The sequence below is a fragment of the Phoxinus phoxinus genome, assembly GCF_949152265.1.
Source record: "Phoxinus phoxinus genome assembly, chromosome: 4".
NCBI lineage: Eukaryota > Metazoa > Chordata > Actinopteri > Cypriniformes > Leuciscidae > Phoxinus > Phoxinus phoxinus.
The window spans coordinates 18,491,460-18,518,791 of record NC_136879.1 but is presented as its reverse complement, the minus strand read 5'-3'; the positions used below and the strand labels follow the sequence as shown (position 1 = coordinate 18,518,791).

The following is a 27,332-nucleotide window of genomic DNA, read 5'->3' as shown; positions in this document are numbered from 1 at the left end:
TGCAGTTCTGGTTTTTGGAAGTAAAAAGTATGAATTTCTAAATAATATATAATTTTTTATATTCAACAAGATCATACATTGCAGCATTGTTAAAAACTGTTTTTATAAGGGGAAAATCTACTTATAATGTATAGTGAAAGCGTGTTCCCATAAGTCTCTGAATGACACAGCAAATTTGATTTGTTACGGTTTGTGTTTGTTTGTTCACTTTAGAGTTTGTGTTTGATCTGTTCCGCTCATGTCTGCATGTTTTTAGGTTGTGTGTCAGTCTGTTAATTGAGTTGTCTCTCCCTGTTTGTCAATATGGTTTCTAATTGATTGTTAGTTCTGTTCAGGTGTGTCTTATTAATTAGCTCCTCAGTTGCTGTCTATTTGAGCAGTGTTTCTTTCAGGTCTTTGGTATTTACGTTGCGTTAAGTTTGATGTTCTGTTCATAATCCTGAGTCTGTTTTTTGAATGAAGTTGCTGCACTTAGATCCCGTTTCATCTCTGCTGCAACCAGCCGGTGACAATACTTAATCTAAATAACATGTTATATATATATATATATTATTTTAAAATAATTTTCTGCTAAGCATCTGGTGGAGGGAAAGAAAGAAGTCTGACTTTAAAATCACTCTAAATAAAGGACAAAGATATTCAGTATACACTGAGAACCTCCACGCTTTGCTCACTTTGCAATTCCCCTTCTCTTTCTTGTATGCTGCTCTAGTCTTCTTTTTTTACCTGCTGCTCCCCTGGTATTACAGTATCTTGACACAAAGATACCTTTGTGCTCCAAGCAGTCACAAAGTGCTCAGAGTCTCGGCATCAAGTTCCCTCATCAGGGAAGAACAACAAGGGCACATAGACTGTATTATACTTCTTGCTCTCCTCCAATGACATCGGGGCAATCAGAGAGAGAGAGAGAGAGAGAGAGAGAGAGGAGAGAGACAGGTGTGCTCAGTCTGTAATGAACTCAGTATTATAGGATCACAGTAAGACAGGCATGGATTATGTCCGTTTTCATTAGTATTGACATCATTGCTTGTGTCTCAAATATAAGAACAAGACTGTGAAAGCTTTTGGGACTGTTCCTTAAACTTCAGGACGTGGTTTCTGCATTCTTTATTGTAAGGACATGTTAAAACCTACCTTTTATGTCATAGCACTTCGCCACTTGAAGCTCTCTTTATCTGTCACTCGCTCCCTTTTCTCTCTCTCTTTCCCTCAGACCCAACCCGTCGTTAGCGGGAGGAGTCCCACCGGTGGACCCGAGGGACGGATAGCAGTGTTTCACGAGTTCGGCGGAGCGTTTGACGACTCCGGGGGTCCGAGGTCCGCTGGGGGTGGTTATCGGGGTCGTCGACTCCGGTATAGGCGAGCGACATGCTCCCTCCTCAGAGAATCGCGGGCCGAGAGCGGAGAGCATTTCCCTGGCGGACCGCCTCACCATGGACCACGTAAGTGAACTCTTTAAGATTCCACAATGCTTCATTGTAAGTTTTTCCTTAGAAAGACTCGTAGTTACTGTCTTCGTAAAGGTAAATGGAGAGTTTGAGTGACATTTAAACGAGAGTGTCGTGTGTGAAAGCGCGACGGTAGGCTATGTTCCCGCCGGATGCGCGAGCTGCGCTGGATTAATAACGGTCGCTTCTCTCCATCTCGCATGCGAGCTTGATGAATTATTCCGGCGCGAGAAGTGTGATGCGCGCGTTTCTCCTGAAAAAATCCTCACCGCTTAGTTTATTGGGTTTCAACGAACCGAGTCGAGTTTCATTCGGTCTCATTCGAATTGGAATGTCAGAGAATTTTAGTATTATTTAATGCCATGGGTATTAAAAACTCGTTAAACGTGTTGAATAATTCGCTTGTCTACGTTTTCAAGTTGATGTAATGTATTTAATCAGCAATATGTATAGCCTACAGTTTCAAAAAAAGTGGCTTTTGCAGTTCGTTCATATCAGAACCACACTTCAGGTCTGTTATAGCTTTACAGATTCATTTGGCCTATGTCTGCTTAAGAGAAAACAGTCCAACTTCATTAGGTCAGACTTGACATTTAAAGGGAATGGGATCATGTTACTGTTGGTTAGGTTTACAATAACAAGTGAATTATACACTTCAAAATTGAAAAAAGATACTTGAGACGCATTTGGAGTTTCTCAGATTCCCTCTGGAGAACATTTACAAAAAGACCTTTCAAAGTGGAGGCCTAAAGTTCTCTAAACCTATACGTTTTAAATAAAACCCAATATGTTCATCATAAAATAAAGATTTTGAGGCACTTGAAACAGTTCAAAAGTTCCCAGTGTACAAAAGCTGCCTGGAGGTTCAATCGTTATGTTAAGTGAATTGCCAAATTACTTAGTAAACAATAAAAAAGTGACATGAAAACTGTGATCTAAAGTGTTACCGGTTTGTTTATTTATTTATGATATTCAATAGCCTACTACATTTTAATCTAAATCAATGCTTCATATGCATCTAAAGTCTGTTGAACCAATAGGCTTCAACCATGTTTAGAAGATATTAAAACTGTTTGTGGTTAATGTATGCATAATTTGATAACTTCTCTTATGGAAGATGTTTAATTTTTTTATTTGCCTCTATAACTTGAATAATTATGGAAAACTGGTGTGCATGTGTCTTTTGTGCATATGTGACAAGAGAAGAGGCTAAACTCTCTATTCCAGATGTTTCTATATAGCCTGAGGTAACACGGGCGTTTTGTTAAAGAGTTTTAATTTTTTCCTCATGTTTGCATGTTTTTCTGTTTCTGTCTGTGTGACCACAGCCGTCACCGAATCATTGTTATGGAGGAAGAAAAAACAATGAGTGCGTTCTTTAGGTCAAAACCATGTTGATTATATTCAGTACTTTAAACATGCTTGTGTATATTGTTTAAAAATGAAACATACTATAATTCTTTATATTCCAGCCATTGCTTATACACAGTTTGAACTATGCACTTGTTCATGAGTTCATCTAATCTTTTAGAGAGATGAACAGGCTGTTCTCATTCGAGGATTTCAAGCATGCCATACGAATTGTTTAAATATGTTTACCTTACTTATTCATTCATCTTTTGATAAATTAAATGTGCATGATGACTTTATTTTGTAAGAAAATATGTTTAGCTTTGCAACCTTTATTGTTTTATCTAAACCCACTTTCAAACAGGATCTCAATTTGGACAACAAAATTGTATTAAATTTAAGCTAATGCATGAACCTTGAACTGGATCTCTTGTGCTTTTGTGTTGAAGACAAAAAAATTAATTGGGCAAAGAGACAGTAGTTTGATATATTTTAGAATGTATTAAAGCTGTCATTGTACAGAAAAGCAGTCTGTTGCCTGAATATAATTTGTACTGCCTTTTGTGAATTGACTCGGATCTTGAAAAGTTTAGCTGGAGTTTAGAATTTCAGGACTGCTGTTTCAGCATAGTGTGGTTTCCTTGGTTAGAGGCAAAACATTCTTTCTCTCTCTCTCTCTCATTGTGTGCGTGTGTGTGTTGATGAAAATGCAGTCAATGACAGCAGCAGTCTAATTTTAACCTGGCAAATGACTGTCTGTAATTCATTTATGCTGATCTGTAACATGACTCAAACCAAGCGATTTATGCTGTGGCCAAATAAAAACACAGGAGGAGGCAAGAAGGGAGAGAAAAAGAGAAGTCCCTTAAGGTGAACCCATTGCAAATGCAGACCTTCGAGCCAAGTATAAGATATTCTGCTTTAAGAAAAGGAGCAACCAGTAGGGCACAAGCATCAAGCTGAAAACAACCTGCTCAATTTTGAAATGTAAGGAATTTAATATTTATAGCATGACAAACATTTGATGGTGTGTGTGTATATAATTTTAAAGATCAAAATATTTTAATATATGTAAAAATGTAATTTATTCCTGAGACGCTAAGCATAATTACTCCAGTCTTCATTGTCACATGATCCTTCATAAATCATTCTAATATGCTGATTCGATTCTCAAAACCATTTCTTATCAATGTTGAAAACAGTTTAGTTGTGTTTCTTAATATTTTTTGTGGAAACTGATAGCCTACTTTTTCAGGTTTCATTGAAGAAAAGACCGTTCTAAAGAACAAGAGGTTTTTAATATTTCAGTGATATCTGTGAGGGAAGAAGTGCCACAGTGCAGATAGCAAAGAGGAAAGGAGGAGCTATACTTTAGTTTATAAACAAAGTGAAGATAATCTAAAGCAGGAAACACAAGGAGTAAATTCAGGGGCTAAAACGTGTAACCGCTTCGGTAAACAAAGATAGTACCAGACAAAGAGTCCATGGGGAAATGGGAGGAAATTCCAAGGAGAAATGTTAGTAAAAATCCATGGGGGAAATTGGAGAAAGAGTCCATGGTGGAGTCGACAAAAGGAGGAGACGAGGAGCAGAGCCATTTGGAAAATAATGGGAATAAAAATTAAAATCCAAGTGGGGAAGAACAGACCTTTAAGTTGGAGAATGGGTTGGACACTATTCCGAACCTTCCAACTCCACTAAAGTTCCCACTGGAACGGAAATGGGGACAACTCGCATATTGGTCAGACTGGGAGCTCCAGAATGGACGTGGCCTCTGGCAAGGGGTCTGTTGCGGGAATAGGCTCTTGCTCTAGGTCTGTGGTGGGCTCATGATCCGTGGCGAGTGTGTGTTCTAGCTATGGTTTTGTGAGGTCCAATGGAGGATTAGTGGCAGGTAGGGCTGCAATGGCATGGATGGTGCGTGGGTATCTTCCTGGACCTCCTCCAGTGTTATGGTCACTGTGAGCCAGATACCCATAGTGCGTACTGTACTCTATTTAGTGGAGTAACAAGTGACATTGCTCATGTCTGTCTGTCAATATACAGAAATTGAATAAAGTTATCAAACAATCTGCACTGCATAAATTATAAATAAAATCTAGATGAATCCTTATTAGAGCTACAAAAGTTCTTTAGTCAATAGCAGTAGCAGTGAGTCATTTTGGCATAAATGTGTGTTGTTCGTTCAAGCGCGAAAGAGCTTTATTCGGGCGCACTGTCTGTGCGCACGATATTGGCGTGCATCTTTCTTTGCATCTTTCTGTGCATCGTGTGTGTGTGTCAGGACATTGACCGACAGTGTGGCCTCTTTGTCTTGTCTTCCTGTCTGTATATGTATATATATATATATATATATATATATATATATTTATACACCAGCTAATCAAAAATCATGGCAGCCAATGATGAACAAAAGAAATGGGAACAAACTAAAAGTCAATAGAACAGAATTGTAAACCTGACAAAGAGTGTATAGTTTAATTGTTTTACTGTAAACCAACAGTGACTCTTTATTGACTTACCATTTAGATGCTCTTTACCCAAAGTGTTCTGTACACTAAACACTTAGACACTCCTTTGTCACTATTTCTTGAGATCAAGGGCATGTTCAAAGGCAAACTTGGTATTATTGCGATGCCAATGTTTGCGTCACTGACCACAATGGTTATATTCTACTACCCAACTCTTTTCAAATGATCTCTCGCTCTGCTTAAATCCTCACATTTACAGAACTTATCGTCTGTCGACTGTTCAGCTAAGCTGTGCATGTATCGAACTTGCATTCACTTTGTTTCTCTTTGTTGTATTTTGTTGTTGTTTATTAACCTGTGGTTCTTTCTGAACTGTGTTTACAGGTGTGTGAGAGTCGCGTGTTGCAGTCGCCTGCGTTTTATGTGGTTCACTCTGATGGTCCTGACGGTCCTCTGCGTGGCGCTGCAGATGCTGGGAGTGGTCCGACAGGCCAGGTTAAGCAAGTTTTAAAATTCATGCGTCTACATGAATCCAGAGAGGAGAAATTTGAAAACAGATCCTCGTCCACACTGACACATAGAAAAACGCTTTAATCACCTTAGTGCACATGTGTAAAATATAATAAAAGCTCACTGAGATAACATTTTATTACAAAAATATCCCACCACTTACTGGTATATCACTGTCTCACTCAAAATCACTATTCCATGGTCTAATAATACTATTAAATAACAATTACGGTAACTTTATTTAAATAGCACTTTTAAAGCTACATAGCACAAAGTGCTTTACAAAAGGTAAAAAAAGACAGGTAAAAAGACATGAGTTTTACAAAATATACAAACAGGGCTACATAATAAAACGAACACAAAATACTACATAAAACAAAAGATCTAAAAACACAAAAGACACAAAGTAATACAAGTCTATACAAATACATTTTTAAAGGAGCTTTCTTTTATTTATTTTTATACAGGCACAGATGTCGCGAATCTAACATCCACTGGCATGCTATTCCATAATATTGGAGCCTTCACTGCAAAGGCTCTGACTCATTTTGTTCTGGATCTTTATCTTGGAACAGCCAACAAACAATGACTAGCAGATCTGAGACCTCTAACTGTTTCATAAGGTCTTAAAAGCTCCACTAAATACTTAGGCACCAAACCATGTAGTGCTTTGTCAATAATAATATTATCTTAAAATCAATAGGTCTCATCTTGGCAATATTTCTTAACTGATAAAAGCTTGACTGAACCAACTTCTTGACATAATATTTAAAATTCAAATGGTATCAAAGTAAATACCCACATTTTTCACTACAGCGGGAAATTGGGGAACATCTTATATTTAAGAGCTGACTCAACCTGACTTTTATTAGAGCCCTGACCGATTATCTCAACTTCCGTTTTATCAGTATTCCATTGCAGAGAATTACAAACCATCCAGTTTTTTTCATATATCTGCTAAGCATGATTGGATAACATCTAAGCTTGTCAGATCATTATATCACAGCGACAAGTATAAAACTGTAAATCATCTGCATAGCAGTGAAAATGTACTGTATGTGATGTTTCCGGATTACGGACCCAAGAGGTAACATAAATTGAAAACAGAATTGGTCTCAACAGGGAGCCCTGTGGAACATCACAGTTACAAAATGCCATCCCTGAAACTCCAACCTATCTATTTAATGTATCAATAAAAGATTGAATGGTCAACTGTATCAACCTGGAGTAGGTTCCATTAGGGTCAATATCTAAACATTTTCTTTTTCTCTCTCGTTTAGGAGTTCCAAGGTTTTGAAACTTGTGAGTGAACAGCTGGTCAGGATGCCTGCAGGGATCCACAGACCTGTGAAACGCATAGACTGGGAAAATCTACGAAACCTTTGGTCTGTCTCACCAGCCATTGTTGAGGAACCAGTCGACCAGCATTATTTCATACAGAGAAGAGGCGAGAGCGTAAACCCTCATTTAGAAGAGAAAAGGGACCAAGTCTTGGAGATTGCAAGAAAAAAGCTTACCAGCATTACCAAAGCAGTTCCAGCAATAGAACCGAACAAACTCTTGCTTGACCAAGAAGTGGCTAAACAATTTCAGCACCAGCCAGTTATCGACGAAAATGACCCAGAAATTCAAAAACCACCACCCTCTGATAACGATACTGATAAATATACATTAAAATCCGAAGCTAGCACGTGTCAACCCAAAAACCACATTGTCTTCCTCAAGACTCACAAGACTGCCAGCAGCACCATATTGAACATTCTCTATCGTTACGGGGACAGCCATAACTTGACGTTTGCCTTGCCGCTGAACATGCACAGCCAGTTATTTTACCCAACATTCTTTGCAGCACACTTTGTGGAGGGTGTCAGGACTCGCAGCGTGAAAGAGTTCCACATCCTGTGCAATCATATGAGGTTCAGCTCACAAGAGGTCAGTCTGAGAGCACATTACTCTCATGAGAGAGATATACCAAAGCATGCACCCTAAAGTTGTTGCAGGATTAGATGAATAAAAGAACGATTCATGATGTTAAAAGTGAAGGGTTTGAAAAGAAGCGCTAAAATGCTGTGGGTTGTAAAAAATAAAATATAGCTGCAAGCAGCGATTACGGGCCCAAGCCGGTGGCACCGCCACCCTGGTGCCTTTAGTTACACTAAAGGCACCGGGCTGGCGCTGCCACCGGCTTGGGCCCTCCATCGCTGCTTGCAGCTATATTTATTTATATATATATATATATATATATATATATATATATATATATATATATATATATAAAAAGCCGCCACCCCGTTGCCTTTCGGGTTCCTGTGCACGACGGGCAATAACATAACCCCGCTTTGACTGTCGAGAAGAAGTCTGCTTTAGAGCTTGCATCAGTGTGAGTCTTTCTGCTCCCCTCCAAACACACACAGAAAAGGGGGGGGGCTGTCTGTGTGTGTGCCCTCCCTCCCTCCCCACACACACACACACACACACACACACACACACACACACACACACACACACACACACACACACACACAGAGAATGGCAGGGGGAACTCTGTCAGAGAGAGACAAAACCACATTCAAACCAAAATATCTGACTTCCTGTTGGTCGGAGCTAATGACTGTAAATGAGAAAGTTGTCCGGATCGATAAGCACAATTTACATACCGAGTTTTGTGACTGTAGGTAAAAATAACCCACCCACTTTAGTCAAAAGTATCTTGAAAGTAACACACTTCCTGCTGCCAGTTGGTGGCGCTATAACTTTGACTCACAATAGTCACATCCATGTGATCGCCCTCTTACAACAAACACACTGCTGAAGTTTCATCAAGATCAATAAATGTATGAAGACGTTATAACACATTGTGTTTTTCTTTTCTCGCCATAACTTCGTTTCCTCGCCACGGCCAAACCGTTCGAGATATCAAAAATCCGTCCGCAATTTACCGTCCTCAATGTCTTGACTTCATGCTGACCGAGTTTGGTGGCGATAGGATAATTTTTCTTGGACGAGTATATCAAATTCCAGGGGCATGCATTTTCATACAGCCCATAATAGCCGACTTCCTGTTGGACTGGCGTAAAACTTAGAGCACGAAAGTTGTTCGGCCCGATTAAATCTATATGTGTACCGAGTTTCATATTATTACATGCAAACGTGTTTGATATATGGACCAAGTTTTTCGGACCACGTTCAAGGGGGCGCTGTTGAGCTCCCCTGCCACGCCCGGGTACCAGCTTCAGCCCAGCCCTGATGGCCGCAGGTTCTGACCTGTGTGCAAAGTTTCAAGAGTTTTCGAGCACGTTAAGGGCCCCAAAAGTGCCCGAGAAGTCCCACACAGAAGAGAAAGGGTTAAAATAAAGCCCCCCTCCTCTCTTACACACACAGACACTGAGAGAGACTGGCAAAATTCCCATCAAATCACATTCAAACCAAAATATCTGACTTCCTGTTGGTCGGAGCTAATGACTGTAAATTAGAAAGTTGTCCGGCTCGGGGAGATAAATATAGATACCGATTTTTGTTACTGTAGGTAAAACTAATACCCCATTTTTGACTAAAGGTGGCGCTACTGAGCCCCTCCACCGCGCCCGTTTCTGAAACTTCACACATACCTAGTACCTAATAAATCTGATATGCATGTTGAGTTTCATGCAATTTGAAGCATGTTAAGAGCCTCAAATGCACCCAAAAAGAATATAACAGTTTAAAGCGTTGCCATGGCAACAGTATTTAAGATATCAATAATTCTTTCACAGGTCTACATCTGCCGTGTGTTTACATTATACACATAAAGTTTGAAGCAAATCGGGTAAAAATAAGAGGGTGAATTCAAAGCATTTTGAAAGTGACACACTTCCTGCTGCCAGTTGGTGGCGCTATAACTTTGACTCACAATAGTCACATCCATGTGATCGGCCTCTTACAACGAACACACTGCTGAAGTTTCATCAAGATCAATTAATGTATGAGGATGTTATAACACACTTCCTGTTTCCAATATTCGCCATAAATTCGTTTCCTCGCCACGGCCAAACCGTTCGAGATATCAAAAATCCCCTCGCAATTTTTCATCCTCCATGTCTTGACTTCATGCACACCGAGTTTCGTGGTGATTGGTTGAATCGTCTAGGAGGAGTATTTTAAATTCCATTGCATGTGTTTTTTAAACTACGCCAAATAGCCGACTTCCTGTTGGGCTGGGGTAAAAAGTCAGAGCACGAAGGATATATGAACCGATGAGATCTATAAGTGTACCGAGTTTCATATTATTACACGCAAGCGTGTTTGATTTATGGACCAAGTTTTCGGACCGCGTTCCAGGGGGCGCTGTCGAGCCCCACTGCCACGCCCGGGTCCCAGCTTCAGTCCGGCTCTAATGGCCGCGGGTTCTGACATTTGTGCAAAGTTTCAAGAGTTTTTGAGCACGTTAAGGCCCCCAAAAGTGCCCAAAAGGTAGTAATATAATAATAAATATATATATATATATATAAATATAGCTGCAAGCAGCGATTACGGGCCCAAGCCGGTGGCACCGCCACCCTGGTGCCTTTAGTTACACTAAAGGCACCGGGCTGGCGCTGCCACCGGCTTGGGCCCTCCATCGCTGCTTGCAGCTATATTTATATATATATATATATATATATATATATATATATATATATATATAAAAAGCCGCCACCCCGTTGCCTTTCGGGTTCCTGTGCACGACGGGCAATAACGTAACCCCGCTTTGACTGTCGAGAAGATGTCTGCTTTAGAGCTTGCATCAGTGTGAGTCTTTCTGCTCCCCTCCAAACACACACAGAAAAGGGGGGCTGTCTGTGTGTGTACACACACACACAGAGAAAATGGCAGGGGGAACTCTGTCAGAGAGAGACAAAACCACATTCAAACCAAAATATCTGACTTCCTGTTGGTAGGAGCTAATGACTGTAAATGAGAAAGTTGTCCGGATCGATAAGCACAATATACAGACCGAGTTTTGTGACTGTAGGTAAAAATAACCCCACCACTTTAGTCAAAAGTATCTTGAAAGTAACACACTTCCTGCTGCCAGTTGGTGGCGCTATAACTTTGACTCACAATAGTCACATCCATGTGATCGCCCTCTTACAACAAACACACTGCTGAAGTTTCATCAAGATCAATAAATGTATGAAGACGTTATAACACATTGTGTTTTTCTTTTCTCGCCATAACTTCGTTTCCTCGCCACGGCCAAACCGTTCGAGATATCAAAAATCCGTCCGCAATTTAGCGTCCTCAATGTCTTGACTTCATGCTGACCGAGTTTGGTGGCGATAGGATAATTTTTCTTGGACGAGTATATCAAATTCCAGGGGCATGCATTTTCATACAGCCCATAATAGCCGACTTCCTGTTGGACTGGCGTAAAACTTAGAGCACGAAAGTTGTTCGGCCCGATTAAATCTATATGTGTACCGAGTTTCATATTATTACATGCAAACGTGTTTGATATATGGACCAAGTTTTTCGGACCACGTTCAAGGGGGCGCTGTTGAGCTCCCCTGCCACGCCCGGGTACCAGCTTCAGCCCAGCCCTGATGGCCGCAGGTTCTGACCTGTGTGCAAAGTTTCAAGAGTTTTCGAGCACGTTAAGGGCCCCAAAAGTGCCCGAGAAGTCCCACACAGCAGAGAAAGGGTTAAAATAAAGCCCCCCTCCTCTCTCACACACACAGACACTGAGAGAGACTGGCAAAATTCCCATCAAATCACATTCAAACCAAAATATCTGACTTCCTGTTGGTCGGAGCTAATGACTGTAAATTAGAAAGTTGTCCGGCTCGGGGAGATAAATATAAATACCGATTTTTGTTACTGTAGGTAAAACTAATACCCCATTTTTGACTAAAGGTGGCGCTACTGAGCCCCTCCACCGCGCCCGTTTCTGAAACTTCACACATGCCTAGTACCTAATAAATCTGATATGCATGTTGAGTTTCATGCAATTTGAAGCATGTTAAGAGCCTCAAATGCACCCAAAAAGAATATAAAAGTTTAAAGCGTTGCCATGGCAACAGTATTTAAGATATCAATAATTCTTTCACATGTCTACATCTGCCGTGTGTTTACATTATACACATAAAGTTTGAAGCAAATCGGGTAAAAATAAGAGGGTGAATTCAAAGCATTTTGAAAGTGACACACTTCCTGCTGCCAGTTGGTGGCGCTATAACTTTGACTCACAATAGTCACATCCATGTGATCGGCTTCTTACAGCGAACACACTGCTGAAGTTTCATCCAGATCAGTTAATGTATGAGGATGTTATAACACACTTCCTGTTTCCAATATTCGCCATAAATTCGTTTCCTCGCCACGGCCAAACCGTTCGAGATATCAAAAATCCCCTCGCAATTTTTCATCCTCCATGTCTTGACTTCATGCACACCGAGTTTCGTGGTGATTGTTTGAATTTTCTAGGAGGAGTATTTTAAATTCCATTGCATGTGTTTTTTAAACTACGCCAAATAGCCGACTTCCTGTTGGGCTGGGGTAAAAAGTCAGAGCACGAAGGATATATGAACCGATGAGATCTATAAGTGTACCGAGTTTCATATTATTACACGCAAGCGTGTTTGATTTATGGACCAAGTTTTCGGACCGCGTTCCAGGGGGCGCTGTCGAGCCCCCCTGCCACGCCCGGGTACCAGCTTCAGTCCGGCTCTAATGGCCGCGGGTTCTGACATTTGTGCAAAGTTTCAAGAGTTTTTGAGCACGTTAAGGCCCCCAAAAGTGCCCAAAAGGTAGTAAAATAATAATTATAAAGAATAAAGAATAATCCTTTGGAAAACAATAGGGCCTTCGCCTTTTCAAGGCTTGGGCCCTAAATATATATATATATATATATATATATATATATATATATATATATATATATATATATATATATATATATATATATATATATATATAAATAAATAAATATAGCTGCAAGCAGCGATTACGGGCCCAAGCCGGTGGCACCGCCACCCTGGTGCCTTTAGTTACACTAAAGGCACCGGGCTGGCGCTGCCCCCGGCTTGGGCCCTCCATCGCTGCTTGCAGCTATATTTATTTATTTATTTATATATATATATATATATATATATATATATATATATATATATATATATATATATATATATATATATATATATATATAAAAGCCGCCACCCCGTTGCCTTTCGGGTTCCTGTGCACGACGGGCAATAACGTAACCCGCTTTGACTGTCGAGGGGGCAATATAGCCCTATGTATCACTCGATTTTATTAAACCAAATGTTTTTTTAACAAAATATGTTATTTATCTGATTCATCCAACCCTATACTGCACTCTTTTACTAATACTATATTATATTTCATCGTTTTCATGTCTTGCCCTCAAACATATCTGTTTAATCTGCTTATTTTTAAGTTACACATAATACATTGATTGAAAAAGAAACTCAAACTTTTTGTTTATGGTAATATTATTTGATACAGAAAGAAATAATAGAGTAATGAGACTGTGGGAGTGAGGGGAGGGTAATGACAGCCAAAGGGAGACAGAGACAGATAAGTTTTGAAACTAAAAAAATGACATCCTAACTTTGATAATGTTTAAATATACATAAAAATGCAGCATATCATTAATTGAAATAAGTGTACTTTAAAACACTTGTTTAAAATAAAAAACACATTTATACATAGTATAAAACACTAGATGGCACAATTGTTCATAGTCTTTCTGCTCCCCTCCCCACACACACAGACAGGGGGGCTGTCTGTGTGTGTGCCCTCCCTCCCCTCCCCACACAGACACACACAGGGGGGGCTGTCTATGTGTGTGTGTGCCCTCCCTCCCCTCCCCACACAGACACACACACATTTGAATACTTTTATTTGGATCTGAAAGACATTACATAAGAAAACAAGATCCAAATACTCTGGGAACGGTCTATGACAAGGTGACAGATCTACAGTTCATGGCTCACACACTTGTACAGGCACCTTTATAACACTACTCAACACATTAAGGATAAACGAAACATCTCCGTCTCCATATCTGCATGCTCCCGATGGTGGCTGAGACAGAACAGAATTTTGCAATCCTTTTTGCCTCCTTTTTTTGCAGCCCCCCTAACTGCATCCCCATGATCACATTCTTATGGACATGGCCTAAACTTCCAAATACCAGAATGATTAATTTACAATTATATCCAAGTTGGTGAATGCGATCTACCAGTGGTTGATATTTCAATAGTTTGGAATAGTAGCAAGTATCCATATACAGGTCAAAACTGCAGCCCACCTCAAACACACACACAGATCTCATAACCTCATTTACAAATACAATGTCAGGAGTATTTGGGATATTTTTAAAGTAATCACTGTCAGATGCGTTATGATGAAACCAGTTAAATTGTACAGTGCTATGCTTGTAAATCTTACTATCATGTCCACAGTTTACCTTGAGCAAGTCCTTTGCAACCAGATCAACCAAACGGTCATGTCTGGCCACATACAGTCCTTTATAGTTGTAACATCCGTTTAGTATGTGAGCAACTGTTTCATGTTCCTGCTGAGTTGGGTGTAGTATACAGTAGGGTTCATGCTTTGATGGATACCATGTTGCCAAATTGTACTTCGTTGGAAGACACTGTAATCTTGCTTTAATCATGAATATTAGAATATCGTCTGAGATTGAAGGGTTTGTCAGGACAGAGTGAGACACTGAATGGTCGGCAAACTGAAGTAATGCTAGTTTTCCTTGTAATCTGAGACCCGTCCAGTGCTGTCCATTTTGAGTCTGTCTAAGGTGAAGAATCGAAGCTCTTGCGTGTTTAATCTGTAACTGGTGAGACAGACACACACACTCACACACACACACACACACACACACACACACACACACACACACACACACACACACACACACACACACACACACACACACACCCACTTTTGTCAAAAGTAACACACTTCCTGCTGCCAGTTGGTGGCGCTATAACTTTGACTCACATTAGTTACATCCATGTGATCGCTCTCTTACAACAAACACGCTACTGAAGTTTCATCAAGATCAATTAATGTATGAAGACGTTATAACACATCGTGTTTCTCTTTTCTCGCCATAATTTCGTTTCCTCGCCACGGCCAAACTGTTCGAGATATCAAAAATCCGTCAGCAATTTAGTATCCTCAATGTCTTGACGTCATGCTGACCGAGTTTGGTTGCGATTGGATGAATTTTCTAGAAAGAGTGTTTCAAATTCCAGGGGCATGCGTTTTCATACCACCCACAATAGCCGACTTCCTGTTGGGCCGGCGTAAAACTTAGAGCACGAAAGTTGTTCGGCCCGATGAGATCTAAATGTGTACCGAGTTTCATATTATTACATGCAAGCGTGTTTGATATACGGACAAGTGTTTGAATCCCATTCCAGGGGGCGCTGTCGAGCCCCCCTGCCACGCCCGGGTACCAGCTTCAGCCGCGGGTTCTGACCTGTGTGCAAAATTTCAAGAGTTTTCGAGCACGTTAAGGGCCCCAAAAGTGCCCGAGATTTTGCACACAGCAGAGAAAGGGTTAAACTAAACTAGCCCCCCTCCTCACACACACACACATACACAGATCCCCCCTCCCCTCCCCACCCCACACAGACAGACACACACACACAGAATGCCAGAGAGACAGAGAGAGACACAATTCACATTCAAACCACAATATCTGACTTTCTGTTGGTCGGAGCTAATGACTGTAAATTAGAAAGTTGTTCGGCTTGATAAGATCAAAACACACGCTGAGTTTTGTAACTGTAGGTAAAACTATAACTAAGTTATAACACACTTTATGCATCCTTTTTTAATCATAAATTCGTTTCCTCGCCACGGCCAAACCGTTCGAGATATCAAAAATCCGTCCGCAATTTAGCATCCTCCATGTCTTGACTTCATGCACACCGAGTTTCGTGGTCATCGGATGAATTCTCTGGGAGAAGTGTTTCAAATGCCAGAACATGCGTTTCCATACAGCCCATAATAGCCGACTTCCTGTTGGACTGGCGTAAAACTTAGAGCACGAAAGTTGTTCGGCCCGATGAGATCTATATGTGTACCGAGTTTCATATTATTACATGCAAGCGTGTTTGATATATGGACATGTTTTTGAATCCCATTCCAGGGGGCGCTGCCGAGCCCCCCTGCCACGCCCGGGTCCCAGCTTCAGCGCGGCCCTAATGGCCGCGGGTTCTGACATTTGTGCAAAGTTTCAAGAGTTTTTGAGCACGTTAAGGCCCCCAAAAGTGCCCAAAAGGTAGTAAAATAATAATAAATATAGCTGCAAGCAGCGATTACGGGCCCAAGCCGGTGGCACCGCCACCCTGGTGCCTTTAGTTACACTAAAGGCACCGGGCTGGCGCTGCCACCGGCTTGGGCCCTCCATCGCTGCTTGCAGCTATATTTATTTATATATATATATATATATATATATATATATATATATATATATATATATATATATATATAAAAAGCCGCCACCCCGTTGCCTTTCGGGTTCCTGTGCACGACGGGCAATAACGTAACCCCGCTTTGACTGTCGAGAAGAAGTCTGCTTTAGAGCTTGCATCAGTGTGAGTCTTTCTGCTCCCCTCCAAACACACACAGAAAAGGGGGGGGGGCTGTCTGTGTGTGTGCCCTCCCTCCCTCCCCACACACACACACACACACACACACACACACACACACACACACACACACACACACACACAGAGAATGGCAGGGGGAACTCTGTCAGAGAGAGACAAAACCACATTCAAACCAAAATATCTGACTTCCTGTTGGTCGGAGCTAATGACTGTAAATGAGAAAGTTGTCCGGATCGATAAGCACAATTTACATACCGAGTTTTGTGACTGTAGGTAAAAATAACCCACCCACTTTAGTCAAAAGTATCTTGAAAGTAACACACTTCCTGCTGCCAGTTGGTGGCGCTATAACTTTGACTCACAATAGTCACATCCATGTGATCGCCCTCTTACAACAAACACACTGCTGAAGTTTCATCAAGATCAATAAATGTATGAAGACGTTATAACACATTGTGTTTTTCTTTTCTCGCCATAACTTCGTTTCCTCGCCACGGCCAAACCGTTCGAGATATCAAAAATCCGTCCGCAATTTACCGTCCTCAATGTCTTGACTTCATGCTGACCGAGTTTGGTGGCGATAGGATAATTTTTCTTGGACGAGTATATCAAATTCCAGGGGCATGCATTTTCATACAGCCCATAATAGCCGACTTCCTGTTGGACTGGCGTAAAACTTAGAGCACGAAAGTTGTTCGGCCCGATTAAATCTATATGTGTACCGAGTTTCATATTATTACATGCAAACGTGTTTGATATATGGACCAAGTTTTTCGGACCACGTTCAAGGGGGCGCTGTTGAGCTCCCCTGCCACGCCCGGGTACCAGCTTCAGCCCAGCCCTGATGGCCGCAGGTTCTGACCTGTGTGCAAAGTTTCAAGAGTTTTCGAGCACGTTAAGGGCCCCAAAAGTGCCCGAGAAGTCCCACACAGCAGAGAAAGGGTTAAAATAAAGCCCCCCTCCTCTCTCACACACACAGACACTGAGAGAGACTGGCAAAATTCCCATCAAATCACATTCAAACCAAAATATCTGACTTCCTGTTGGTCTGAGCTAATGACTGTAAATTAGAAAGTTGTCCGGCTCGGGGAGATAAATATAGATACCGATTTTTGTTACTGTAGGTAAAACTAATACCCCAATTTTGACTAAAGGTGGCGCTACTGAGCCCCTCCACCGCGCCCGTTTCTGAAACTTCACACATACCTAGTACCTAATAAATCTGATATGCATGTTGAGTTTCATGCAATTTGAAGCATGTTAAGAGCCTCAAATGCACCCAAAAAGAATATAACAGTTTAAAGCGTTGCCATGGCAACAGTATTTAAGATATCAATAATTCTTTCACAGGTCTACATCTGCCGTGTGTTTACATTATACACATAAAGTTTGAAGCAAATCGGGTAAAAATAAGAGGGTGAATTCAAAGCATTTTGAAAGTGACACACTTCCTGCTGCCAGTTGGTGGCGCTATAACTTTGACTCACAATAGTCACATCCATGTGATCGGCCTCTTACAACAAACACACTGCTGAAGTTTCATCAAGATCAATTAATGTATGAGGATGTTATAACACACTTCCTGTTTCCAATATTCGCCATAAATTCGTTTCCTCGCCACGGCCAAACCGTTCGAGATATCAAAAATCCCCTCGCAATTTTTCATCCTCCATGTCTTGACTTCATGCACACCGAGTTTCGTGGTGATTGGTTGAATCGTCTAGGAGGAGTATTTTAAATTCCATTGCATGTGTTTTTTAAACTACGCCAAATAGCCGACTTCCTGTTGGGCTGGGGTAAAAAGTCAGAGCACGAAGGATATATGAACCGATGAGATCTATAAGTGTACCGAGTTTCATATTATTACACGCAAGCGTGTTTGATTTATGGACCAAGTTTTCGGACCGCGTTCCAGGGGGCGCTGTCGAGCCCCCCTGCCACGCCCGGGTCCCAGCTTCAGTCCGGCTCTAATGGCCGCGGGTTCTGACATTTGTGCAAAGTTTCAAGAGTTTTTGAGCACGTTAAGGCCCCCAAAAGTGCCCAAAAGGTAGTAATATAATAATAAATATATATATATATATATATATATATATATATATATATATATATATATATATATATATATATATATATATATATATATATATATATATATATATAAATAAATATAGCTGCAAGCAGCGATTACGGGCCCAAGCCGGTGGCACCGCCACCCTGGTGCCTTTAGTTACACTAAAGGCACCGGGCTGGCGCTGCCACCGGCTTGGGCCCTCCATCGCTGCTTGCAGCTATATTTATTTATATATATATATATATATATATATATATATATATATATATATATATATATATATATATATATATATATATATATATATATATATATATATATATATATATATATATATAAAGCCGCCACCCCCGTTGCCTTTCGGGTTCCTGTGCACGACGGGCAATAACGTAACCCCGCTTTGACTGTCGAGAAGAATTCTGCTTTAGAGCTTGTATCAGTGTGAGTCTTTCTGCTCCCCTCCAAACACACACAGAAAAGGGGGGGGGGGGCTGTCTGTGTGTGTGCCCTCCCTCCCTCCCCCCCCCCCTCCCTCCCTCCCCCCCCCTCCCCCCCTCCCCCCCCCTCCCCCCCTCCCCCCCCCTCCCCCCCACACACACAGAGAGAATGGCAGGGGGAACTCTGTCAGAGAGAGACAAAACCACATTCAAACCAAAATATCTGACTTCATGTTGGTCGGAGCTTATGACTGTAAAAGAGAAAGTTGTCCGGATCGATAAGCATAATATACAGACCGAGTTTTGTGACTGTAGGTAAAAATAACCCCCCCACTTTAGTCAAAAGTATCTTGAAAGTAACACACTTCCTGCTGCCAGTTGGTGGCGCTATAACTTTGACTCACAATAGTCACATCCATGTGATAGCCCTCTTACAACAAACACACTGCTGAAGTTTCATCAAGATCAATAAATGTATGAAGACGTTATAACACTTTGTGTTTTTCTTTTCTCGCCATAACTTCGTTTCCTCGCCACGGCCAAACCATTCGAGATATCAAAAATCCGTCCGCAATTTAGCATCCTTAATGTCTTGACTTCATGCTGACCGAGTTTGGTGAAGATCAAATTACATTTCTTGGAGGAGTATATAAAATTCCAGGGGCGTGCGTTTTCATACAACCCATAATAGCCGACTTCCTGTTGGGCTGGCGTAAAACTTAGAGCACGAAAGTTGTTCGGCCCGATGAGATCTATATGTGTACCGAGTTTCATACTAATTCATGCAATATTCAGTTTGATATATGGACCAAGTTTTCGGACCCCGTTAAAGGGGGCGCTGTTGAGCCCCCCTGCCACGCCCGGGTACCAGCTTCAGCCCGGCCCTGATGGCCGCAGGTTCTGACCTGTGTGCAAAGTTTCAAGAGTTTTCGAGCACGTTAAGGGCCCCAAAAGTGCCCGAGAAGTCCCACACAGCAGAGAAAGGGTTAAAATAAAGCCCCCCTCCTCTCTCACACACACAGACACTGAGAGAGACTGGCAAAATTCCCATCAAATCACATTCAAACCAAAATATCTGACTTCCTGTTGGTCGGAGCTAATGACTGTAAATTAGAAAGTTGTCCGGCTCGGGGAGATAAATATAAATACCGATTTTTGTTACTGTAGGTAAAACTAATACTCCATTTTTGACTAAAGGTGGCGCTACTGAGCCCCTTACCACGCCCGTTTCTGAAACTTTGCACAAGTGTACTAGGCAATAAATGTAAAGTGTCTGTCGAGTTTCATGCAATTTCAAGCATGCTAAGAGTCTCAAAAACTTTAAAAAAGAATATTAAAGTTTGCTGCGTTGCCATGGCAACAGTATTTAAGATATCAATAATCCTTTCACAGGTCTACATCTGCCGTGTGTTTACATTATACACATAAAGTTTGAAGCAAATCGGGTAAAAATAAGAGGGTGATTTTAAAGCATTTTGAAAGTGACACACTTCCTGCTGCCAGTTGGTGGCGCTATAACTTTGACTCACAATAGTCACATCCATGTGATCGGCCTCTTACAGCGAACACACTGCTGAAGTTTCATCAAGATCAGTTAATGTATGAGGATGTTATAACACACTTCCTGTTTCCAATATTCGCCATAAATTCGTTTCCTCGCCACGGCCAAACCGTTCGAGATATCAAAAATCCCCTGGCAATTTTTCATCCTCAATGTCTTGACTTCATGCACACCGAGTTTCGTGGTGATTGGTTGAATTTTCTAGGAGGAGTATTTTAAATTCCATTGCATGTGTTTTTTAAACTACGCCAAATAGCCGACTTCCTGTTGGGCTGGGGTAAAAAGTCAGAGCACGAAGGATATATGAACCGATGAGATCTATAAGTGTACCGAGTTTCATATTATTACACGCAAGCGTGTTTGATTTATGGACCAAGTTTTCGGACCGCGTTCCAGGGGGCGCTGTCGAGCCCCCCTGCCACGCCCGGGTACCAGCTTCAGTCCGGCCCTAATGGCCGCGGGTTCCGACCCGTGTGCAAAGTTTCAAGAGTTTTTGAGCACGTTAAGAGACCCAAAAGTGCCCGAATAGTCGTAAGAAAAATAATAATAATAATAATAATAATAATAATAATAATAATAATAATAATAATAATAATAATCCGGAGGAAAACAATAGGGCCTTCGCCTTTTCAAGGCTTGGGCCCTAATAAATAATAGTTAAGAAGAATAATCCGGAGGAAAACAATAGGGCCTTCGCCTTTTCAAGGCTTGGGCCCTAATAATAATAAAGAAGAAGAAGAAGAATAATAATCCTTAGAAAAACAATAGGGCCTTCGCCTTTTCAAGGCTTGGGCCCTAATAAATAATAAAGAAGAATAATCCGAAGAAAAACAATAGGGCCTTCGCCTTTTCAAGGCTTGGGCCCTAATAAAATGCATATTTCATAATATTATATACACATGGAATAAGGAGAATGTAACCATTGCTTTTTATTATGAGTCTGGTTTGTGCAGCACAAGGCAAAAAACATGCAGAGCATATGGACACTGTTTTTGATTAAATAAATGGCATTATGTGAGATTTTAATCGACTGAAGTTAGAGAACAGATGGAGCAGACTCCAAATAAAAAGTAAAGCCTTTTTTATGTCACTTTTTATTTATTATTCTGTATTTTTATAATATTATATTGATATGTAATTGTTTAACCCTCTGGTACTGTTCACTTGTCGGTCAAAAATTATATGTATGCAGTAGTTATAATCCATTTGTTCACCTTTTGAGCATGAACCTGAAAATTAAATTTCCAACTTAAACTGTCATAAATCTTGAATGCTTTGGAGCACAGACTTAAGTTTGGTCTCTTCTTTAAAGATGACACCTGGCAGATAATTGCTTATTAATTTTATAAAAGTTAACTTGAAAAAAAGGTTATTACATTTTACATTTATTATGAAAGATGCACAAAAATACCATTTACATTTTTTATATGAAATACATATTTTACAAAACCTAGAAAAATCTAAGCCATAAATCTAAACAAGCTGTGTTCCAAAATGTATGTTGAGAGCTCCAAAAAAAATAGCTTTCAGTAAGAATTTGTTTGGGCGCAGCACAAAACGTTTCCAATAAATTTAATTAATCTCCCATTCTTTTCCAATGCGGCCATTTTTGACTGTGAACAATACAAGAGTGACTATTTTTCAGGACCATTTAACCTTTTCAAGTCATGTCCATGATTTTTTTTTTTTTTTTGTGTGTTCACACAGCAAGTGCCAAGTGTTTGTTTTTTTGTGTGTGTTTTTTACAGCACCCCAGAGGGTTAAGCATTTACCATTAAGCACATTTGAGGTGAAGAAGTTTGCAATTTTTTCAAGACTCTCTGTGTTGTGAATGCAATCCTGAATGTGCGTAGACAACTTGGCAAGCACATAAATCATTTGAAACAACTGACTATTTTAATTTTCAAGAGGAAGACAAATCACCCAGTGCTAGATTGATGTAGGCAGCTGCAGATCCGAATGATTTAGAGGACATTTGCACTGATTGCATGGAGATTGCATTCTGTGATGGAACTTCAGTTAAGCGGGATATGTTTATCTGTCTTTGACAAAGAGCAAGAGGTCAAAATTTCTTAAAATTGTTTTTTTTTTTTTTTTTTTTTATAAGCTCATTGTCTTTATATCTTTCTGACATTCAGGTGAGGAAGTTGATGCCTAAGGACACATTCTACTTCTCCATTCTTCGGAATCCGGTGGCGATGATGGAATCCCTGTTTGTTTACTACAAAGCGATCCCGGCGTTCCGTGTCGTCAAAAGCCTTGACGAGTTCCTGATCCAGGGTGGGCGGAGCTACAACACCTCTGTGCCTAATAACCACTATGCACGTAACATTTTGACCTTTGACTTCGGTCTGGATAATACAGCGCCAGTTAACGACACCGATCTAGACAGGCGTAGCGCCGAGGTCATCACTGCCGTGGAACGCGACTTCCCGCTGATCCTCATCTCGGAGTATTTCGATGAATCGCTGGTGCTTCTAAAACACGCCCTCTGCTGGTCACTGGATGATATTTCGTCTTTCCGCCTCAACAGTCGCAGTGAGCGCTCTCGCCGACCCTTAAGCGCAGAGACCGCAGAGCGGGTAAAACAGTGGAATTCACTAGACTGGCGATTGTACCAGCACTTTAATGCCACTTTCTGGAAACGCATAGACTCCACACTCGGACGGACGAAGCTCCAACGGGAAGTAGAGCTTCTGAGGGCAAAGAGGGTGAAGCTTGAGCAAATGTGTTTACAGGGAGGAGGGGCAGTTGATCCTGCGCAGGTCAAGGATTCATCATTAAAGCCGTTTCAATATGGTGCAGCAGTTATTCAAGGTTATAACCTCCGACCGGGGTTAAATAATGACACTTTTCGGCTTTGTCAGAGGTTGATTACACCTGAACTGCAGTACACGTCAGGCTTGTACACCAAACAGTTCCCTCAGCTGGCGGCCGCTCGTGTCGCTGCCGCAAAAAAAGATTGCGGCCTCCAGAAACAGTGCAATGCACAGAGCTGTTAAACGCAATATTGAGACAAGTGTGCACATAGCAGTGACAAACAATACAAATACAGCCATTGCGGATGAACATAGCTTACACGTTTTGGCTAACTCTGTTGTTCACAGTGAGAGACAAGACAGTTTTGAAGTACACAGTGTAACCAAACATCATACGAATAAAGAAATAACAGGAAATTCAGATAAAAATAGCACACAGGAACGCGCTATAAACTCAAACGTACATAAGGAACCACAAGAATCCGCTTCGTTGAGATGAATTACTTGATGAGAATTCTGAACAGAATTGGTTAACTCAGAGGAGCAGTCAGAAATGAAGATATTGCAGAGATTTTGCAGGGCCAAAAAATGTCTGAAGCACAGCTCACACACGCTTAAACCGAGCAGCTTTCTGTCCGTCAACGTGGAAGAATTCTGTGTTTTCGGCCTCACTGATTCCACTCCTGATCACATAGATTCCTGTTGAAATGACTGGATTTAAATGACGCAAAACTTCTCAGAGTAGCGGTCAGTGCCGTCCCAAACATAAGGCGGGGCCCAGTGCAGGATAGAGGAAGCGGCGTTCACGCGGGGGCCCTAAAGCACGGGGCCCGGTGCAATCGCACTGGTTGCTCCACCCTAAGGACGGTCATGGTAACAGATCAGTTTAGTCCAGCGCTTGAATGAAAGATCCAGTTCTTTTGATAAATTGATCAAAAAGACAAGTTTTGAAAAAAATCTAAATCTGAATAATTTACTAGATTTCAAGTTATCATTACTTTCAGCGATATCCGTATTGAAACCAAGCAAGGTGTGTCAGTATCAGTAATGACTGATTGTCCACATGACAATGTTGTTGTTTTTTAAGTAAATTAAAAATATTGAGTATCTATTGATTCAAATATTGTTTCTGCATATGAATGACATCTAACGGCGTATTTATGCTTTATCCTCCAGCAAAACCATACCTGATACTTGATCATTTTGGTTCTTAAAATATCACAGGATAGGATTATTCTGTGAGACAATAATAATCAAGTGTGATTCACTGTCTTAGAAGACAAAGTAAGACTTGTTTCCCTTGATTGCACTTTCTAATCGGATAAGATTATATTCTGATAACATTGTTTTTTATTACTTCCCATTTTTAGACTGGTTTGTTAAGTCTTTTCAGCTGTTTTGTGCGTTTTGGGAAATGCTAAACTTTCTGTACCACAAACATTCTCTAAAACCAAAGGTTCAGGTTTCCAATATGAGTCAGAAGATTATATAAGACGGATAAAGTATGTGTTTGGCCTTTGCAAAAGTATAAATCTAGTTGAACTAAAACCTAGTTCAACTAGATTTAACTTTTGCAAAAGCCAAACACATACTTTATCCGTCTTACATAATCAATGTTTCAGCACTAATTGGAAATTGAACTGTGACAGCAGTGTTGTAAATAACTTGGATATAATCTTTCTAAATCTAGCTATTTATTTTTGTACCATGTGGCTTTTCAAATTGATTTGTTGTTAAATATGGAAATGTCTGACAATTTCAGACGCATGAATCAGAGCCTAATGCAAAATACATCGAATGAGTTTCTCTCTTTTTCTTTTTTCTTGTTTTTTTGGTGCTATTTCCAGTGACTTTCTGAACTGTCTCAGAAATACAGCGCCCTCAAAAATATTTTGACATCGAGGACACAAACTTAAAAATGCATGAGTTTGTCAGAGCTGTGGCATATTGTGCACATGCTGTTGGCTCAGGTTTGAGTCTGACCTGTCGTGTCCTGATCCTATTTCCCTGTCTCTCACTTTCCAGTCTGCATTTTACTGTCCTATAAATGAAGACAAAAAGCCCCAAAATAAGCAAAATGTATGAACTTTATTGTATTAGTTAAACTATCAAGTCTGCAAACAAATCATACTAGAACTTTTTTTTCAGAATTAATTGGTGTTAATGTAAGTCAGTTTACATAAATAAAGATTCCAAACGGGGGTTTTGGCAGTGATGCCTGAACCATTTTGGTTCCCCAAAGAACCTTTCAGTGAACAATTATTAAAATAACATATTTTTTTCTTAGTGTGAAGAACTTTTTAAATAGTAATGGAAAGGTTCCATGGATGTAAAAGGTTCTGTGTGGAATCATAGATTATGTGCATTATGTGACCACATGTAGTTCATCACATTAACTATATATGATCCAAGTCTAAAAGTCAAGATACTTGTTTTTAGTTTTGTCTCAATATATTGTTTTGTCATTAAAAGCCTTGGCCCATTTACACCTAGAATGATAACTATAAAGATGACGACAAAGATTTCTAAAAAATCTAAATAAAAAGCATCATCTAACGACAATGGCACAGAGAAAGGAATCATTTTCAAAATAAAAAATTTTTAGCCCCAGAAAATGACCCCCCAGAAGATGAAGGATAAAACATTGACAGCGAGCGAATCAAAATCCATCCTGCCTCTAAGAGCACAAGCATTTAAAGCGGCAGACGACAAAACTACAGCGCGCATTTAGAAAAAAAAAAAAACATGACGATAATGGGCGCTAATATAGAGAGCCTAAGTCCCTCCCCTTCCGGTTGACCTCCATGGGACCTTATTTCGGAAAAATATTGTATGGTAGTCAATGGCGAGAGGCAACAAAATATTTTGATCTCGTTTGAATTGTGCCCTGAATTACACATATGATGTTTGTCAATTTAAAAGATAAATTTTAAAGTCAAGAAAGTCGCAGTTTGATGTAAAACTGTTGAGGTATAAGACTGAAAATACGTAATTAAACCGAAAAGGCGCACATGTGACGTCATACCTTTTCACTCAATGAATGAAGCCAACGTCTGTCATTTTTTCTATAGACTTACGTTATAATCGTAACGTTATGCCGTCATGCCTGAGTGTTTTGCACACACACGAGCAACGGTGACGTATAGTGCGAGACGAGAGATGTAGTTCATTGAGCGATTTTCACATAAAACTAAACGTTACTCTTCTGTTTTATGACAAGAACTGCGACTTTCTTGACTTTCATAATTATCTTTTAAAATGACAAACATCATATGTGTAATTCAGGGCACAGTTCAGACGGAATAAAAAGATAAGTTGTCTCTCGCCACTGACTACCATACATATTTTTTCTGAAATAAGGTCCCATGAGCCGGAAGCAGAGGGGCGGGACTTAGGCTCTCTATATGATGTGAACGGGCCTTAAAGGGATAGTTCACCAAAACCGACAAGTTGTTCCAAGCCTGTATACATTTCTTTGCTCTGTTGAACGAAGATATTTTGAAGAAAGTCGGTAACTAGACGGTTGATGGTATAGCCATTGACTTCCATAGCAGGAAAAACATAAATCACCGGGTGCCATCAAACTCATACAGGTTTGGAAGAACTTGAGGGCGAGTAAATGATGACAGAATTTACATTTTTGGGTGAACTATCACTTTAACAAATGTCCTTGTTTTGCTTGAAAAGTGAATGTTAGCTATCTTTCTTTAAAATAGACTGTGCTTGGTTTGGCATTTTATTTTGTAACAATGACTCTGTGTTGTAAATGTCCTGTATTTAACGGAGCATATGTTCCTCACAAGTGGAACCATTAACCATAATTAATGTAAATGTTCTGTATTATGATGGATTTAATAGAATAGCCATCTACATGACCAGCCTGGAAACCTAATTCATCATGAGGCCAATTTGAATGAAGAAAGCAGAATGATGCTAAGGGCTAATGGCTAGGTTTCACCAGCCTTACTGAGAGCCTGAAGGACCCGGACCTGGATCATTATACCAGAATGACTTACCAGCCTTCATGAAAGATCATTTGAACCAAAGTCTCAGAGCTTTAATCTCAAAGCCTGCTTTAATGCTTGGGAGCAATATACTTTAAA

General features: G+C 40.4%; 1 protein-coding gene across 4 annotated transcripts; it reads left to right on the top strand.

Moving 5' to 3' along the window:
• Nucleotides 1-359: 359 nt before the first annotated feature.
• On the top strand, nt 360-25,960 carry gal3st2 (galactose-3-O-sulfotransferase 2). 4 transcript variants are annotated; one of them, XM_079609835.1, is made up of 7 exons: nt 360-505; nt 713-936; nt 1,046-1,112; nt 1,214-1,442; nt 5,654-5,764; nt 7,060-7,711; nt 22,609-25,960. In XM_079609835.1, the coding sequence occupies exons 4-7, from the start codon at nt 1,369-1,371 to the stop codon at nt 23,470-23,472; spliced, it is 1,701 nt and encodes a 566-aa protein (XP_079465961.1). In that variant the 5' UTR covers nt 360-505; nt 713-936; nt 1,046-1,112; nt 1,214-1,368; the 3' UTR covers nt 23,473-25,960. The 4 variants fall into 4 exon arrangements, with proteins under 4 accessions (XP_079465961.1, XP_079465963.1, XP_079465962.1 ...); XM_079609837.1 differs by having other exon boundaries at nt 399-505; nt 783-936; XM_079609836.1 differs by lacking the exon at nt 713-936 and having other exon boundaries at nt 399-505.
• Nucleotides 25,961-27,332: the final 1,372 nt, after the last annotated feature.